Genomic DNA, 16,867 nt, shown 5'->3' on the forward strand with positions numbered 1-16,867 from the left:
GCCATTTGTGCAGTGCCAGTAAAAATGACCCTTGATTATATGGCAAAATCATGTAAAAATATTTTTAATTGTCCTGTATTGCTCTTTTTCCAATCCTACCTTTTCTCCTCTGGATTTGTGCATAGCTGCACCTGTTCAGAGTGGACAGTGGTGGGTCCAACTGGCATTACACTTTCCAAAAACATTTCCTGGTCAAGTGCCAAAAGTTGCCTTTTTCAATGTATGTTACATGCAGCTGTTCTACACAGTTTTCTCTGACTCAATTGGGATAAGGATACTATGTGGTCATGATCACTTTTATATGGCTCTTCTCTTGAACCTCTACATTTGCACAATGCCTAGTAATTAAGAAAACCATTCGCTCTGCATGCTTAAGAAGAAAAAAAGACAAAAGTCAAACATTTCAGGAATACTTGGTATATTTATTTATCCAATGTAGTATTTTCCTTTCAGCCTCCTTATGCAGTAACATCATCCCAATAGAATGGGGGGGGGCTCAGTTGTGAGCCAAAACTGGTACGTTTGGGGTACCTTATATAAGATTGTGTTTTGTGTTCCTTATATGTCTGCCCTTTAGAATCTAAGACCCACAGGCAAAAGTGCATTCTTAATAAACCCATTTGGTCATTTTGATCACAAGGTGTTCATTATACAATTATAGGATCAAGTGTTATGTTTTGGCTTCCCAGGAAGAAAGGCCCTTTGGGATTCTCTTTAATGTTTTGTCTAGTTTTGTTTTGTCTTTGTAATTTTTTTTCTTTTTTTGAAGTTTGTATTTTAATTTTTTGAACAAAATAAAATTTAGAAATGAAAAAAATGCAAATTTTATTCTTACAGCATAGTAGAGAATCACCATGAAGTGTTGGAGGAAAAAGTAAATCTCCAAACTACGCTTTCTTTAACCATATGTACCAATAAAGGAGAATATTTGTAGCGCAGGGTTGACATGAGGCGTCATTGGCGCCCTCTGAGCCTGGTTGTTTTTTTGCAGACATTTCATTACCCAAACTAAGTAACATCATCACTACTACCTAGTTTGGGTAATGAAATGCAAGAAAACAACCAAACTCAGAGAGCACCAAGGACTCTTAATCATATGTACTGAGATAAATCAATTCACCTCATTCTGCTATGTCAATTACCAACTGTAATAGAAGGGATCTTTATACAAACCCATTTCCTCCAAATGAACAATGGGAAGAATTTTTTCCCCTTAACTCCTTGAGAAAAAAGATGCTAAAAAGAAGTGATGAAGAAGAAGAGTGTAGGGTTTTCTTTAATGGCCCTTGAGAGCCTAAAAGTTATCCTTGAAAATGTAATGGTGTCCTTCAAATATACCTCACAGGAATGCTCTGCTTTACTTTTGTTCGTGTCATGAATTTCAAAGTACAGGAGTATGTTAGAGTTAGTGGAAAGTATTTCCTAAATGCAAATCAAATCTGGAATTTAGCAACATGATTCCTCCCCCCAAACTGGCACTTTCCAGATGTTTTGGGCCTAGAATTTCCCAAATTCCTAACTAGTTGGCCATGTTGGAAATTATTTAAGTAAAAAAGAAGGGGAAAAAATTGAAAAGAGCCCTTTTACGTTCTTTGGTGTAGTAAAGGAAACTTTTTTTAAAAAAAAAAATCCACACAATAGAAATGTATTACATACAAAAACTATTGGAAGAATTCTGTGAAGATTATATGTTGTATAAGGAAAACACTAAGTAGAATGTTCAATTTGACCCTTTATTATCATGTTTTAATTCTGTTGAGGAAGAAACTGTAAACTGGAATGCAGCGTTGATGTTTAAATTGATTTAATCACATGGACTAAAATTATCCTTGGAAGCAATTGACAGAACTGTGAGAACAAGATTTCAATGTTCAGAAATACCCCTTGAGAGGATCAGAACTACAATCAGTGCTAACGATGTTTGCCATTTTCATATATAAGCGTTTGCGTGTTCTGGACTCGTCTGCTTCTTTCAGAATTGTAACAAGATCTCCATGTGCTTGAGTTGAATTAGCTCATATTACAGAAAAGCAGAGGAGAGAGAAATAAATATGATTGTTATTTAATCCATGTCTCTATCAGTTATAGTTGAAGATGAATTATGGGAGTCAACTGTGTTCCAAGTTGCTAGAATGAAGGAAAAAGTAAATGTTTCTTCTCTCTCTTTTTTTTGAAAATATAAAATACAGCTCTTAAGACAACTGCTTCAATGTTTAGGCAAAACACAGTTTTTAATTGCATAGGGTTTTTTTCTCTGTCTAATGATGCAAAAGGTATTTGTAAAATAATTCTTTAAGCCATGTGGTGAAACCAACTTATTCTGATTTGTTTCTCTGAACATTTAAAATAAAAGGTGTCTTCTGAAGCCATTTAACCTGAAATCTGACATCATTTCTGATGATACTGGGCAAGACTGAAAAAGCATTTTTATATTAAACGTTTTACAAAAAAACATAAAATCTTAACACAAACTAATAAAAAGAAAAAAGAAAAGCAAGAAAAGAAAAGACAAAAATGCAGAAAGAAGAAGAAAAAGAAATGAAAAAAAGATGCTTCTGATTTCCTTTGAAGAAAATATACATAAATACAATTACAAAGTTATATCTTGGTCTATGGTTACAAAAGAAAGCCTATCTTTTTTATTATCCACTTTTTGCCTAATCATGTTTTTTTCCCTTTTATGAAAAAAAAATCCATAAGGGGTTTCCAGTCAGCCACATATGTAGATATTGTGGCTGACTGGAAACCCCTTATAGATTTTAATAATAATCTTGCTGCAGTTGTCATACATAAACATAAAGTTCCATGATTTATTTTAGTTGCTTATTCATTAATCCCCAAGTAAAAGCCCATTGGTTTCAATTGTACCTCAGACTTCAAAATCCTCTGAATTTATGTATTTGTATCCACTTCTTAAAAACTTTTTTACATGTCCATCAGACATAATAAAAATGTCTCTTCATATTGTTCACATTTCCAGCAAACATTTGAAGTATCTTTATAGAGAGAGAGCCGTGGTGGCGCAGTGGTTAGAATGCAGTATTGCAGGCTGACTCTGCTGACTGCCAGTAGTTCGATCCAGACCAGCTCAAGGTTGACTCAGCCTTTTATCCTTCTGAGATTGGTAAAATGAGGAACCAGATTGTTGGGGGCAAATATGTTGACTCTGTAAACCCCTTAGAGAGGACTGTAAAGCACTATGAAGTGGTATATAAGTCTAAGTGCTATAGTGCTGTACATTCTAGACCAGTGGTCTCCAACCTTTGCAGCTTGGTGGCAGCTTGGCAGAGGTGGCAGCGGGGGGTGAGGGTGGGGGGTGAGGGTGGAGAGGGGATGGTTTTGTGTGTGTGCGTGCATACTTCCATGGCCCCATTCCGAATGGGGTGCGGCCCACCATTGGGCCATGGAACAGGGGTTGTGGACCCTTATTCTAGACAATTTCTCTGGTGGCAAAAGCCAATGATACATCATTTTATAAAAATTCTCTTTTTGAGACTAGAACAAAATGTAAATTTCAGTCTTTTCAACCACACATTTCCCATTGATCCATCTGCATATTAGTACAAAATTTTTAGCCCATTTTTTATACATTCTTTATTTCATTCTTCTGACATATCTCAAAAATTTATACATTTAGCAATAACATGTTCATCATTAGTACATAACTCTTATTTTGTTAAAAACTCCAAATCATTTATCCACGTTGAACTTTTCCTTCTATTGTACATAAGAAATCTATTAACAAGTGTATCCTTTTTTATCAAATGTTCTCTTGATTTCATTTTATAATTTCCTTGAGATAATACTAATACATCAAGGAACAAAAACACATTTCCAATCTTTCGTTTTATTGAATCCTGTGGGCTTCCATCCCAATGCAGAATGCTTAATAGTAGTAGTAGTAGTAGTAGTAGTAGTAGTAGTAGTAGTAGTAGTAGTAGTAGTAATAATAATAATAATAATAATAATAATAATAATAATAATAATAATAATAATAATAATAATAATAATAATAATAATAATAATATTAGAGACCTAATGCTAAAAATAGCAAACTTTATATTTATATTTTAATCTATTAATATTGCTTATAATTAATTATTGCCAAGGCTAATATTAATGATTTTTAATAAAGCAAGATCAAGGTTTGTGTTCTATTAAATCTTAATAAATCATATAATAATCTGTACTTGATAGCTTTTATTAATTGGAAATAATTTTCTATATCAGGTTAAATATTGCTGAACATCTTTGCCAAGTGTTTGTCAGGATGATTTATAAATACTTTACAGATGAATTCTGTGTGTTTGATACAAATGTAGCATCATATACTGTATATGTGGAATAGGTCATAAAACTCACTGATTTGTATATGTTGAATCTATAATTAGTTAAATAAGATATTTGTTTAAGTGAGAATGTAAGAGAATAGAACTTTTAGTTATTCTTTACTGGACTTGTCTCTCTGCATTTGAAATGTAAGGAAATGTAACAGAACAACACATGCAATGTTCAGAACAACACAGCTTGCATAAATCTTTCAGCATTAAAAAAATAGAATTTTGCTTTTGTGAGAATGCCTCAGTTTTGGCAATGATTTAAAAAGTTTTCAGTTATAGAGAAGTTGAACAAATTTTTCAGCAATATGATGGTCCTTGAAGTTCTGTCCCACCTAATCAGTTTTTCAAGGAATTGATGCAGATAAAAAGGGTAGGTTATTTCCCTAGATAATAATGTACTGAAAACAACCCAAAAGTGAACTGGATGACAAAATGTTTTTCTGTCCTTTCTGATTGCAAACAATGGGAATTGAGCTATTTTTATCAGCTAGTTTGACCTGCCTGGCTAACAATAGGTTACGTATCGACTAAGTCATGTTAAAATAAATAGTGTAAGTTAATTATTAGCAAGCCAAGCCTCAGCAATTTGCATGTAATTAAAGCATAGCTTATTAGTCATCCAATCCAGGGATTGAACTGAATGTAGAAGTGAGAACCCAAATTCTCATAAAGGTCCAGTTTGCAACATATGCAAAAGAAATGATAGAGAATGGACTGGATCTGTTTGCAAAAGGGAAGTGAATGATTTGCAGTTCCAGAAACAGCCTGCACATCTAGGAACCCAAATATTTCATGGACAATATTAGAAGGTGGGGGGGGGGGGGAACCAAGGCAGCAATAGAAGACTATAGAGACAAAGACATAAGGCATTAGATGCTTTGAAAATACTTGAATTGCACAGTAAATGAAAAATTAAATTGTTTTAAATTACTTATTTTAAAGATAGTCAAGTTTCTGCTATGAGATCAAAAGCACTCTTCTGCAAACTAATTAGCTGAAGCTGTTTAGATCAGTGTCTGAAGGGANCCAAGGCAGCAATAGAAGACTATAGAGACAAAGACATAAGGCATTAGATGCTTTGAAAATACTTGAATTGCACAGTAAATGAAAAATTAAATTGTTTTAAATTACTTATTTTAAAGATAGTCAAGTTTCTGCTATGAGATCAAAAGCACTCTTCTGCAAACTAATTAGCTGAAGCTGTTTAGATCAGTGTCTGAAGGGAGTGTTTTTCCCAGTTTTGGAAATTAAATTCAGTTAATGTGTATGAAATTCACTTGGGTACATTATGATCTTGCATGTTGGAAACTGACCAAAGAGAGAAGCAACCTGGAATTAAGGAGAAACTTCCTAACGGTGAGGACAATTAACTAGTGGAACAGCTTGTCTTCAGAAATCGTGGGCGCTCCATCACTAGAGGGTTTTAAGAAGAGACTAGATAGTCATATGTCTGAATGGTATAGGTTCTCCTGCTTGAGCAGAGGGCTGGACTAGAAGACCTCCAAGGTCCCTTCCAGCTCTATTCTATTCTTGAAAATGTGTGAATTTGTATTAAAAATACTGAACTAGGTCACCCACCTGGTTTAAGCTGTAGTATACATAAGCAATTTCGTTATACTTTTAAGAAAAAGCACTCTGAAATTTAACCTAGAAATGTTTTAATATTGACTGTTCACTCATAAAAGCATAATTTAAACATTTGGATGATGCAAAGGTTACTTTTGCACAATACTGGTGATTCACTCCAGATTAAAATGCAACTAGCAGACTGGGCTCTTCATACATAACGCTGAGCTTGAAGTGATTAATCACCAAGTTCTCTGGAAATAAACAGAAGCCGTTTATTTGTTGCAAAAGAGGATGTTTGCATCTGTAAAATAGCAGCATTTGCCAAAATGGGGACTTGGTTTAAAACTCCGTTCAGCTCCTGAGAACTATTTGCACCCAATAGACTTGCTGTGGCCGGCAGCTCTCCTTTCGCCCATGTAGGAGTTGGTTGCTGAGTTCTCACCCCAGGAGGAGCACATGCTGTGCTTGCAACTTTTGCTTTGTTTTGCAGCCCCTCGCAGCTTACCTCCTCAAAACACGCTCCACCTTCTTTGGTCTGCCCTTGCCACAGAGGTTTTGGGACAGGCACGTGGAAGCTGCTTCTGACATTGGCAAATGGCAGGTGGGGAATTGAAATGCCAAGAGAACACGAACACAAAGGGCTTCATTGGAGCAAATCAATTTATCTCTGTTCAATGAGAATTATGTTTCTCCAGGGCACGTCTCTTCATTGAGGCAAATCTAAATCACTTGCGGAGGGTTAATTCATAATATACAGCGGTGTTAAACAAATGATTTGGTTTATTTCCCATATTTTCCTCTGCATTGTGAAAAAAAGAGGAGGGGGAAAAAAACTTTACTACTTTTTCTTAGATCTTTCATCTGGATTTTTTTTTTTTAAAGGATGTGAACATTTGAGCAAACGTTTCTGGAAGTTATCTTTTATATTAGTCTTAGTCTGCCCATGTATGCTTTGTCTCTAATAAGAATCAGCAATGCTTCAGCAGGTTGAGATAAATCCATTCCTGGTGCTTCTGCACTGTATTCTTCAGGCTTACCACTGTGAAGTCCTACTGGTAGAGCAGATTTTTGCCTAGAGCACACCTTTGTACCAGCAGTACATTTTCCACAAATACAAGAGAAGCAATGAAATGTCTGTGAGTCGAATGGACTTAGCAGGTGCTGTCGTATTAGATTATTTCATAAGAAATTGATTGCACATCTGAAAGAAGAGCCATCTCTTGCTTCGTAGTTGATACAGATAAAAATCTGGTCTAGTTATTCCTTGTCTGTATTATATGGTTTATTTTCAATGGCTTGGTCACTTTCTTGTTTCTTCAGTTGCAAACTATGCCATTCAGAGGTAAAATAGAGAAAGTGCAGTATACTGGTTTTCCATCTGTGTCAAAATTCCTTGATCGTTTGAGATGAATTAAAATAGCAAATTTTCCATTTTAAAACAGAAATGTTTTCTTTTTCCAGCAGGGACTAGTTCTAAACTTCTAGAACCCATTATAGTTGTTCAGTGTAATCAGTATATTCCAAAATATTATGTGTATTGATTACAGTTCTTATTAATTTCAGAAATAATGGATACTAGCCCCTCTGTTGCTTTAAGAAGAGTAGAACTTGACCAATTTTCTTTAGTTCTCTGCATCCTTAAGTACAAGTTGTGCTTTTGTTCTATTGATTATTAAAACTAAACAAGAAAATTTCACCTGAAACTGTTCTTTATTGTTTTATAGGTTAATTCTCTTAAAGCTTCCAGGCTAAGGCTTGGACCAACCAGCCACCACCATTGAGCCCAGCAGCTGGAGCGGCAGCGAGAGTCCTGCCGAGGACATTGAAAGAATGAGTGATTCTGCAGATAAACCTATTGACAATGACGCAGAAGGGGTCTGGAGTCCAGATATTGAGCAGAGCTTTCAAGAGGCTCTGGCTATATATCCCCCTTGTGGGAGGAGGAAGATCATATTGTCTGACGAAGGCAAAATGTATGGTAAGTCATTACAAACCCAGACAGTTTTGAAAACAGTGCCTGAAGCTTCTTGTGTAGAGAGATGCGAGACACTTCAAAAGCGTTGGGCGTTCACAGGAGTGTTCCTGAAATCAGAGGTCTTGTCTGTTGTTCATATCGGAACCTAAATGGCTCATTTGTGGCGGATCTACTGTACATGTACTCCAAAATCCCAGCTATTTTACTGCAGGGAAGTTGCTTTTTTAACAAATGAATTATGGTAACAAGGACAGCCTGCTGTTGATCATTCATGACTGTTGCATTGTTCAATTTCCCCCACTTCTTATTCCTCTGCAATTAGATTAAAAAAAACAACCTGCTGAACTGTGTGTTGTGTAGTGATAAGTAGAAAGTTTGCATTAGTTCTGAAGTCTTCCACAAAACTTTTAAACATATTCCAAGAGTGTAACATGATTAAGGCAAGCAAGAAAGTAAGCAGTATTCATACTTACTAAATATGGAAAGCACTTTTTACAACTTAGTGTCTGGCAATACATATCACAAAGAACAAAGGAGGTAGATAAAACCCCTTTTCTACTTTTAGTTTATGGTGAAGTTCTCTATCACTATCACAGTGAGTGACTTGCAAAGTCTTCCCTTCCAGCTGGGGCTCCCATAAATTATCAGAAGTGCTGACAGTATTCATAAATATATTTGAAGTTTTTTTTCCATCTAGGGCTAAGTTGTTAGTTTTCGTTTTTTTTTCCAAGTTGCTAATCTCTATCTTTGAAGGCTTAAGCTCCTTTTCTCCTCCCTTTCTCTCCCCCCCCTTTTCCCCCCAAAAAATTATTGCTGACTGTAGTTTTTCAATCCTGGCATTGTGGCAAGCAGATGGCAGGTTATGGCACCGGTCTTGTTTCTCTCGTAAGCGTGGCGTGTTCAGCAATTTTGTCTTTTGTGTGGTAGGCTCCTTTCCTGTGATCAGAAATCCTCACCTGACGTGCCTCCGTTTCTGACCATTTAGTGGAAAAACTCACTCCTCCACAATCTGCAAATATCTTTTTTTTTTTTTGCACAATGGGGTGTTTTGTGTTGAGATGCAGGCGTGCTTCCCCAGAAGAGGTTCAGTAGGAATCTGCCAAGCAAACTAAAGCAGATGGTACTGCAGCTGCCACCAGCTGTGAATCTCTCCCTTCTCCCCCAGGACTGATTTGGATGATGTAATGGAAAAAAAGGGGGAACATTCTTTCTGAGGGGTTGGAGACTCTCATAGCCTGCCAGTGTCACCGAGAGGCAGAAACAGACTTTAAGGCATTAGTTTGCAGCTGTCATGTGACCCTTGAAGCCACATGAAACATAATGTCTGGAAAATAGGCTGGTGATGAAGCATCTCAGCTGCTGTTGGCAGAAACTTTCTAGACCCGCTCTTTCCCCTGCTTGATTGGTTTTTCTCCCTTCCCCTCCCTTCCCAGTTTATATCAAGCACTAGAGGTTTTTCCCGCCTCCTTTGGCTTCCTTGGATACAGTTCTACCTTTTTTTTTTTTTTTTTTTCGTTTTGAGTATTTTGTACTGGGGATTTCTGATAATTAGGGAACATTATTTTCCACTTCCCAAAGAAGCCCAGAGATAAGTATGTACAAAAGTGTGCATGTATAATTAAAGCAATGTTCAGTGCCTGGCTGTTACAAACTGACTTTTAGAAATATTTCTTTTATACAGTAATGTCTTTGATGGATTAGTGATACATGCAGAATTATTTTCTTAGTTTTCTGAGCACGGGCATACAAAGCATTTCCCCCTTTGCTACCATTTTTACTAGCACTTGGACCAGGAAACAGTTCTTGAAAATAAACAATGAAAGAAAAACCCACTGAAATAATAATAATAATAAAAAAAGATATGGAAGACAGCTGCAGATGGGTGCTGTGTGATAGTGATTGTCCTTTTAATCTAGAGCTAATATGATTTCTAAAAGGCATTCTTACTATCTGATATGTCATTTTATGATGTCTGAAATATGTATCCAGGTTGTAGTGAATTTTGATTTTTTTTAAGATAGTACAAATCTTCTAGGAAAGTAAAAATAATTATGTTACTAGAAAGTATATCCTCTTTTTCACTGGATAAATTTATTTAAAGTAGTTGGAGAATTTGAGAATTTACAGTTTTATAACAGAGTCTTACTGTTCTAATAATAAAACATTTTTATTTTTATTTAAATATAACCTTAATAAGACTTTTAATATAAATATATTGTATTTATTCCAGGTGCCATATGGAATAATAGTAATAAATAAGATAGTTTTGGATAGCCTATTATATTTATGGAAGAGATATGACAGTATTTAACATTTTCAGAGTCATAATTTTACAGTTGCAGATGAACTATTTAAAAAATCTTCCCAGTAAATGTTTTTAATTGAAACTGTGTTTGAGTGACTTACAGTCTGTAGCAAATTGTGAAGGATTAGGTAACATTTGGTTCTCCCATTGCCTGTTAGTGTGTGTTAATTTTGGAGAGAGAAGAACTCTAGAAAACTTTGGCTGGTCCTGGTGGAGTTGAGGATATTCCTATAAATATTTGAATGACATTGCATAGGACTTCACTCTGGGTTCTGTGTTGTTTAATATATTTATAAATATCTCTGATGATGAATTGGGAAACATGATTATCACAGTTGGCCACAATATAAAAATGAACCAATAATAAACAACAGTATCAATATTCAGAGGAATCTTGACATTAAGAAACTGGAGGGCATCAGAGTAGAGATGAGAAAAAAACTTGGAAGGGAATATGAATGTGGAATGGTTGGAGGCACTAAATGACTATGAAAATTCTCAATCATCCAGGTTATAGTTGTCCCAAAGATGCTTTTTCCAAAAGGCAACTGGACATTTTTGGTTTTTCCTTTGAAAACATTTCGCTTCTCATCTAAAGAGCTTCTTGGATGTTTTCCAAACATCCCAAACATTTCCAAAATGTTTTCAAATTAAAAAACCCAAGAAAATCCAGTTGCCTTTTGGGGAAAAAAAAACATCTTTGGGATTGGGGGCACTAAATAAGTTTAGCCTGGAGAAGATATAACAGAGGGATCATGGTGCAGGTAGACTTTGGACAGGTAACTCCATTACTTAGTGATGCAGTTATGAACTGCAATATCATGTTACTGTTCCAACTTATGCAGCAGTTCTCCAGTTCCAGTTGTAGTTGTTAAGCATAGCGATCACCATTTGTTACCTCCTTCCAGGTTTCCTTTTGACTTTGTTTATCTCCTCCAGAGCTGAAAACCTTCCCTATCAAAATTTAAGCCTCAGAGAGAGAGGAAAGAGTTGTCTGCAGCAACCCCATCCCCAATTTGTACATGGCCTGCAAGGGGTCTTGATTGTCTCAAGGTTGCTTTTTCAAAAGGCAACTGGACCATGTTTTTTCCTTGAGGAAGAAGATGTCAGAAGCTTCATCAGTTCTGACTGGATGGTGGGAAGGATGGAACCAATCCTTCCATCTCTCTACACCTACCATCCAGTAAGAACTGATGAAGCTTCTTGGATGAGAAGCAAAACATCTTCTTCCTCAAGGAAAAAACATGGTCCAGTTGCCTTTTGCAAAAGTGCTTTTGAGACTTGCTAGCTTTGTATCATCATGAGATCTGGACAACATGCAGACCTCTAGCACTTTGTTAAAAAAGTCAATACATTCACTGCTCCCCCCCCCCCGGCAGAGAGGATGCACTGCTAAGTGCTTGTATACCCCCCCAAAAAATGATTGGGATGCAAGGTATACATTTGCAGCCCGCAATTATTTTTAATTTGTCAACTTGTATGGAGGAAAGGTTTGTCATTTTTCCTCTATACAAGTTGTGCAGGCCTCCTCTACAGTATTGTTTCATTTGGGAAACCTGATACAATAAGGAGTGGAGTAGAGAAAATGTTTACAATATAATCATTTTAGCTTTTAGTATTCATGGGATTTTGGACCAATGCAATGTAGTTTGTCTATGTGTGCTTTTGAGTCAATCTTGACAATTGTGTGGACAAGTCCCTGCAGTTTTGTTAGCGGGATTTTTGGAAGTGATTTGCAAAGATTGGCTTCTTCTTTGGACTGAGAGGAAGTGATGGAACTCTGTTTCCTGGTTGCTATTCTGATACCTTATACCACTACACCAAACTTCCTCTCTGTAGCTCCACATCTGCCCTGGGGAGAGGAAATAAATACATGGAAAAGTCCCATGTACAACTTCTCCTTCTCATGTTAAATGCACAAATGGAAGTGTGTCAAAGACCGATTTTGGTAGATTGCAGTAATACCATGTTATATTTGAAGGATTGGCTCAGAATCTGTTTCCCCAGCCTTCGTGAGTTGATATTCTTGACAGTTTTTGGGTCTGTTCATAACTGTAAAGTATTCTGCTCATTTGTAGTGTCAGAGGGCAGATCTACCATGAGGTCACAATATCATGGCAGGCTGAGAACGGTGGTCCCACCTTATTGTGTCACAAACTGATTTACATATTGTAATGTATGCATAGGATTTTTGATTGGAGAAATGTGATTCAGATTTCAACATGGGAGTCAAAAGATAAATGTATTATCATTCCCTAAAATGACTCGTGTAGATAATGTAAGAAAGCAATTTGTAGATTGTAAAAGTAATTTCCCTCAGATTTGTCTGTGGTGAATTCCAATTGAAAGTAGAGACTGCTGACACAGTATGCTTTCCTCACCTGCTCAAACTCATCTGGTGCTGGTATCTGATATTTTTCATATTTTCTTTAAAAGGTGTGGCTTAGACCTCTACTTCTGAGGCAAAAGAGTAAATGGTGCATTTTTTCCATATTGTTATCCTTTGGAGCTGTATATGTATACTGAGACAAAACTGATCTTTGAATACTAGCAATTCACATGTAATGAATAAATGCAATTCACAATTTAAGAAAAGAATAACAGCTGTTTGTAAATAGAGCAATTAATAGAACCTTTATGAGGATTTTGTATATTGAAACTTTCTACTCGCATTATTTTATATTTTGAGAAATATTTATTAAATATTTTCTTTGAGTGTAATTGTTTGACTTTTCTTTGATATTATCTACAAAAACTGGTATTTTTTAAAAAATATATTTATTATACTTATGTACTGAAGATCAAAGATATTGGCTAGTCTGCATTTGTATTTAAATCAAACTGTTGGCCCACCTTTCTCGATAATGAATTTCTTCTTGGGAAGTAATTATGAAGTTACCTATTGCCAAAATACTTGCCTGTTCATGTTTTAGCTTTGGTATAGGTTATATTTGAGTACATTTGTAAGAGGACTACAGATGTTTTTGATGTTGTCTAAGTGCAGCTGTCCCTTTAGAAAAAAGCTAACATAGTCTTAAAGCACAGAAAAGTAAAATGTTACTTTGTCATATTTTTTTTTTTCAATATAAAATTTTTATTATTTTTCATCATAAAAAAAAACATCACAAATGTTACACAATGTATAGAAAAAAAAACCCCACCCCCCACCCCCCCGGACTTCCCAAACCTAATCCCAGGATAATATTCAGATATAAGTAAACAAATATTAATATCTCTAACTCCACAAACTATATTATTCTACATAAGTAGGTAAAATATATAAAAGGAAAAAAAAAAGAACAAATTTATGAAGAACCTAAATTATATTCCACCACTCTATGTCATATTTTTGTCTTGTTGTTTATTTGATCTACAATTTGTATGTGTTGAGAAATTATGAGTTGGGAATGCACTGAGATTCATATCAAAACCATGTAAAGTTGCAGATTGCAGAGAGATTCATCAAAAATCAAAGAGGCATGGGTAAAACAGTTGTAGGTGTTCTGATCATAAATGTTAATGATAATTATTGTTTGTCAAGAGAAAGGAAAGTAGTTATGTTAGGAATCTATGCTTCTGTTCATTTTGTACAACTGGGAGTATGTTGGGAGAAATATAAAAGATGAATGCAGAGGCCCTGAGGAGCTTAAGTGTGTGTACTAAAACTAGAAGTGATTGATTCAAGAATGTCTTAATGTAGAAAGAATTTTGAATATAAAAGTAACCAGTAAAATACAACAAAAGTATGTTGTGATGGTTTGGTCATATAGAGAGAATGATTGAAGATCATAATTGCAAAGCAATTATAGTTCTAGCAGAACTTTAGGTATCCCTGGAGAACAAAAGCTGGCACAACTACATGGATATAAAATTAGGCGTAATATCCTTGTGCAACTTTGAATATGTATCCATTATTTATGAGCAATTGTTTATAGCTTCAAAATAAGAAAATAATGAATATGGCAGGTTCACAAATTTGGATATCTTCTTGGCCAATGTGCAATCCTTTGGCAGAAGTTATAGCTTCCAAATGTTTCTTGTAGCCAGCCTAGCATCTTTCTATTCTTGCTTCTAGTATTTTTTTTCTCACTCTTCCTTGCAGACTCCTTCAAGGTCAGAAAGATTCTTAGGCCCCCTGCATATTGCATGTTTGCAATCTCCCCCCCTCCCCGATTTTCAGTAATATTCAAGTCTGGAGACTGTTGGTCATTGCAAAAAATTTATCTTTTTTTTCCTGTAAGTATTCATGGGTGATTTGAAGATACGTTTGAGATCATTGTCTTGCTAAAATCCCCAACCTATTTTCTGCTTCAGTTTCTTCACTGATGGTCCATGCATGTGAGCATGTAGGCAGTTGTTGTATGTGTGCATATGTCATCCCTCTAAGGAAGACATACGAGGAAGCCAAAATCATGCATATTAACACTACTTTTATTAAGATTATAGTAATAGAATCTTGCAAGTCTTAGTGCACTTTTCCCTTCTTTCTTTATTTTCATGAGAACTAGGGAGGGTCTCGTGTGAGTTGCTTTCTCCATTTTACTAAAACCTGTGATTGCAAACAAATGTTTTCACAGGTCACAATTCTTGCCCAGACTCAGATTTTTTTTCCATCTGACCATTGTCTTGGTTGCAGCCTTTCTCCCTGTTCCGCAAGGTTATTGCTTCTCCCATTACATAATGTGTTCTTAGTATGGACAATTTATGATGGCATGCCTGGAAGGGGACACAGCTTTAAGAAGAGAAATTCTTCTTAAAGGTAATTATAGTGTGAATTTTTGTACCCTTGTAGCTTATTGCCTACACATGCCATTCTCAAAAAAACAAAGTAGGGAAAACATCGAGAAAATGGCTGCTATAAATTTTTCCAACTCCTTTGTCAATAGCAACCATAGGAAGAGTCATATGGTAAAGTAATGTATAGAAGTAATATACAGGTAGTCCTCAGTTAATGACCACTCATTTACTGAGTGTTCAAAGTTATGAAGGTGCTAAATGAGTGGTCCTTGGAGTTTTGACTGTCCTAATACCCCCATAGTCACATGATCACAATTTGCAACTTTCCCTGCCAGCTTGTCATAAGCAAGGTCAATGGAGAAGCTTGGAGGGAAGGTCACAAGTCATTCCTGCTCCTGCTGCTTTTTCTTCTGAGAAGCCCACCCAAAGCACTCTTTACAGCTTGCACTCTCTAGTACATGCCTGCCCACCCAGCCATGCTTGTGTGGCACCACAGCAGTCACTGGTGTACCCTTACACACCTGGCAACAGGCACCCTTTCACCTAATCACACTGTTGCAGCACTTACCAGCCTAATAGCCTGCTTGTGAGCTGCTCAAGACTTGTGACGTCCTGTGATTTCCTCATTGACTGCTTGTTGGGAGCTGGCAGGAACTTACAAGGAGATCCTTGCTTAATGCCCTGCAATTCTTGCTTTATGACAGCAATAGGGATTGTCAGAATTTCTGTTGCTAAGTGATTTGGTCGTGTGACATCATGCTTTACGACAGCCTAGCTTAGGGACAGAAATTCCGCTCCCAATTACTGCCAGACTCTCTGTATTGTGCCTGTATATTGGTTTCTACTTTCCTCTTAAGTTGCATGTATGTACTGTATTTTTAGATATATGTAATGGGAAGCATGTGATGGACTGCATACACTCCTCTCCAGCTCACAAGATCAGGACAAATTCTTATAATGGAGCAGTCACCAACTTTGCAAGCTGCTGCCTAACTCCACTTTCCATAAAGATGCTTTAGGACAATTTTTCAGTAGTTTTTTTTCCTTCCATAGCCTTCTGATTGACCCAGCGTATTTTTGAATTCCATCTTTCTTTTGCTGGCTTCTCTCCCACCCCAAATGCAACTCTGTTTTGTCCAGTTTTTGGAGCATTATCAACTTGACAGATAGATGGAACAAGTCAGAACCCCCCCCCCCCTTCACATAATTTCTTTCCAACATTCCATTGGATTAGAAAAAAAAAATAACAACAGGGAAAATATGCAGAAAGTGACTTCTAGAGTCGTTTCCAACTCCTTAATAATAGCTCCACTCTGGGTTACAGGACCAGGAGTGATGGGGTGATGGTGAATGGGGTATATTGCAGTTGGCAGTATTCCAAGCCATTGCCCATATTCCTGCTGTGGGGATTTATTGGGGACTTTTCCCCAAGATATAGTAAATCATTTTTAGAACTTTTCCCTTCTGCTGGTTTATCCCAGGCTATCAAATTCAATACTCTTCTGTTCAATTTTAAGAGATGTTGCATTACACTGAGGAAACATCATTTTAACTTTCTTCATATGCAGAATTATTCATATGATGTTTTATACCTGTCCTCTTTGGGATCCCACATTTAAATAACTCTCTAATGCATTGTTAAATATATGGGGGTTTCCCCTGATGATTTTAACTTAAAGGTGTTTTCTCTCTATTACTGCTGTTCCAACAATGTAAGTCATAAAGGTTGAAAGGACAAATGTATCTGAATGTAGCAATACTATTGAGAGAGCTGAAATACCCGATGTGAGAGCTGAAATATTGGGTTGCATGTTTACCCAACTGTTACTGCGATCATTGCACAAAGATATAGTCTTACAATTTCTGTTTCACAGCAACATACACAAAATATACTCCAGTGATGGGGCCCCTCCCATTATAGTTGGTGGATCAGTTACAATA

At 36.2% G+C, this 16,867-nt stretch overlaps 1 protein-coding gene across 1 annotated transcript in view; it reads left to right on the top strand.

Annotated features, from left to right (window-relative positions):
• The first annotated feature begins 7,667 nt into the window (after positions 1–7,667).
• TEAD1 (TEA domain transcription factor 1) overlaps positions 7,668–16,867 on the top strand; it is a 126,793-nt gene continuing 117,593 nt past the window's right edge. The window contains exon 1 of the mRNA XM_015820042.1: positions 7,668–7,887. Within this exon, the coding sequence (XP_015675528.1) occupies positions 7,740–7,887 (148 nt within the window). The 5' untranslated portion in view covers positions 7,668–7,739. The remainder of the gene's footprint in view (positions 7,888–16,867) is intronic.

The sequence above is a fragment of the Protobothrops mucrosquamatus genome, unplaced genomic scaffold, assembly GCF_001527695.2.
Source record: "Protobothrops mucrosquamatus isolate PMUCROS unplaced genomic scaffold, P.Mucros_1.0 scaffold1047, whole genome shotgun sequence".
Lineage (NCBI taxonomy): Eukaryota > Metazoa > Chordata > Lepidosauria > Squamata > Viperidae > Protobothrops > Protobothrops mucrosquamatus.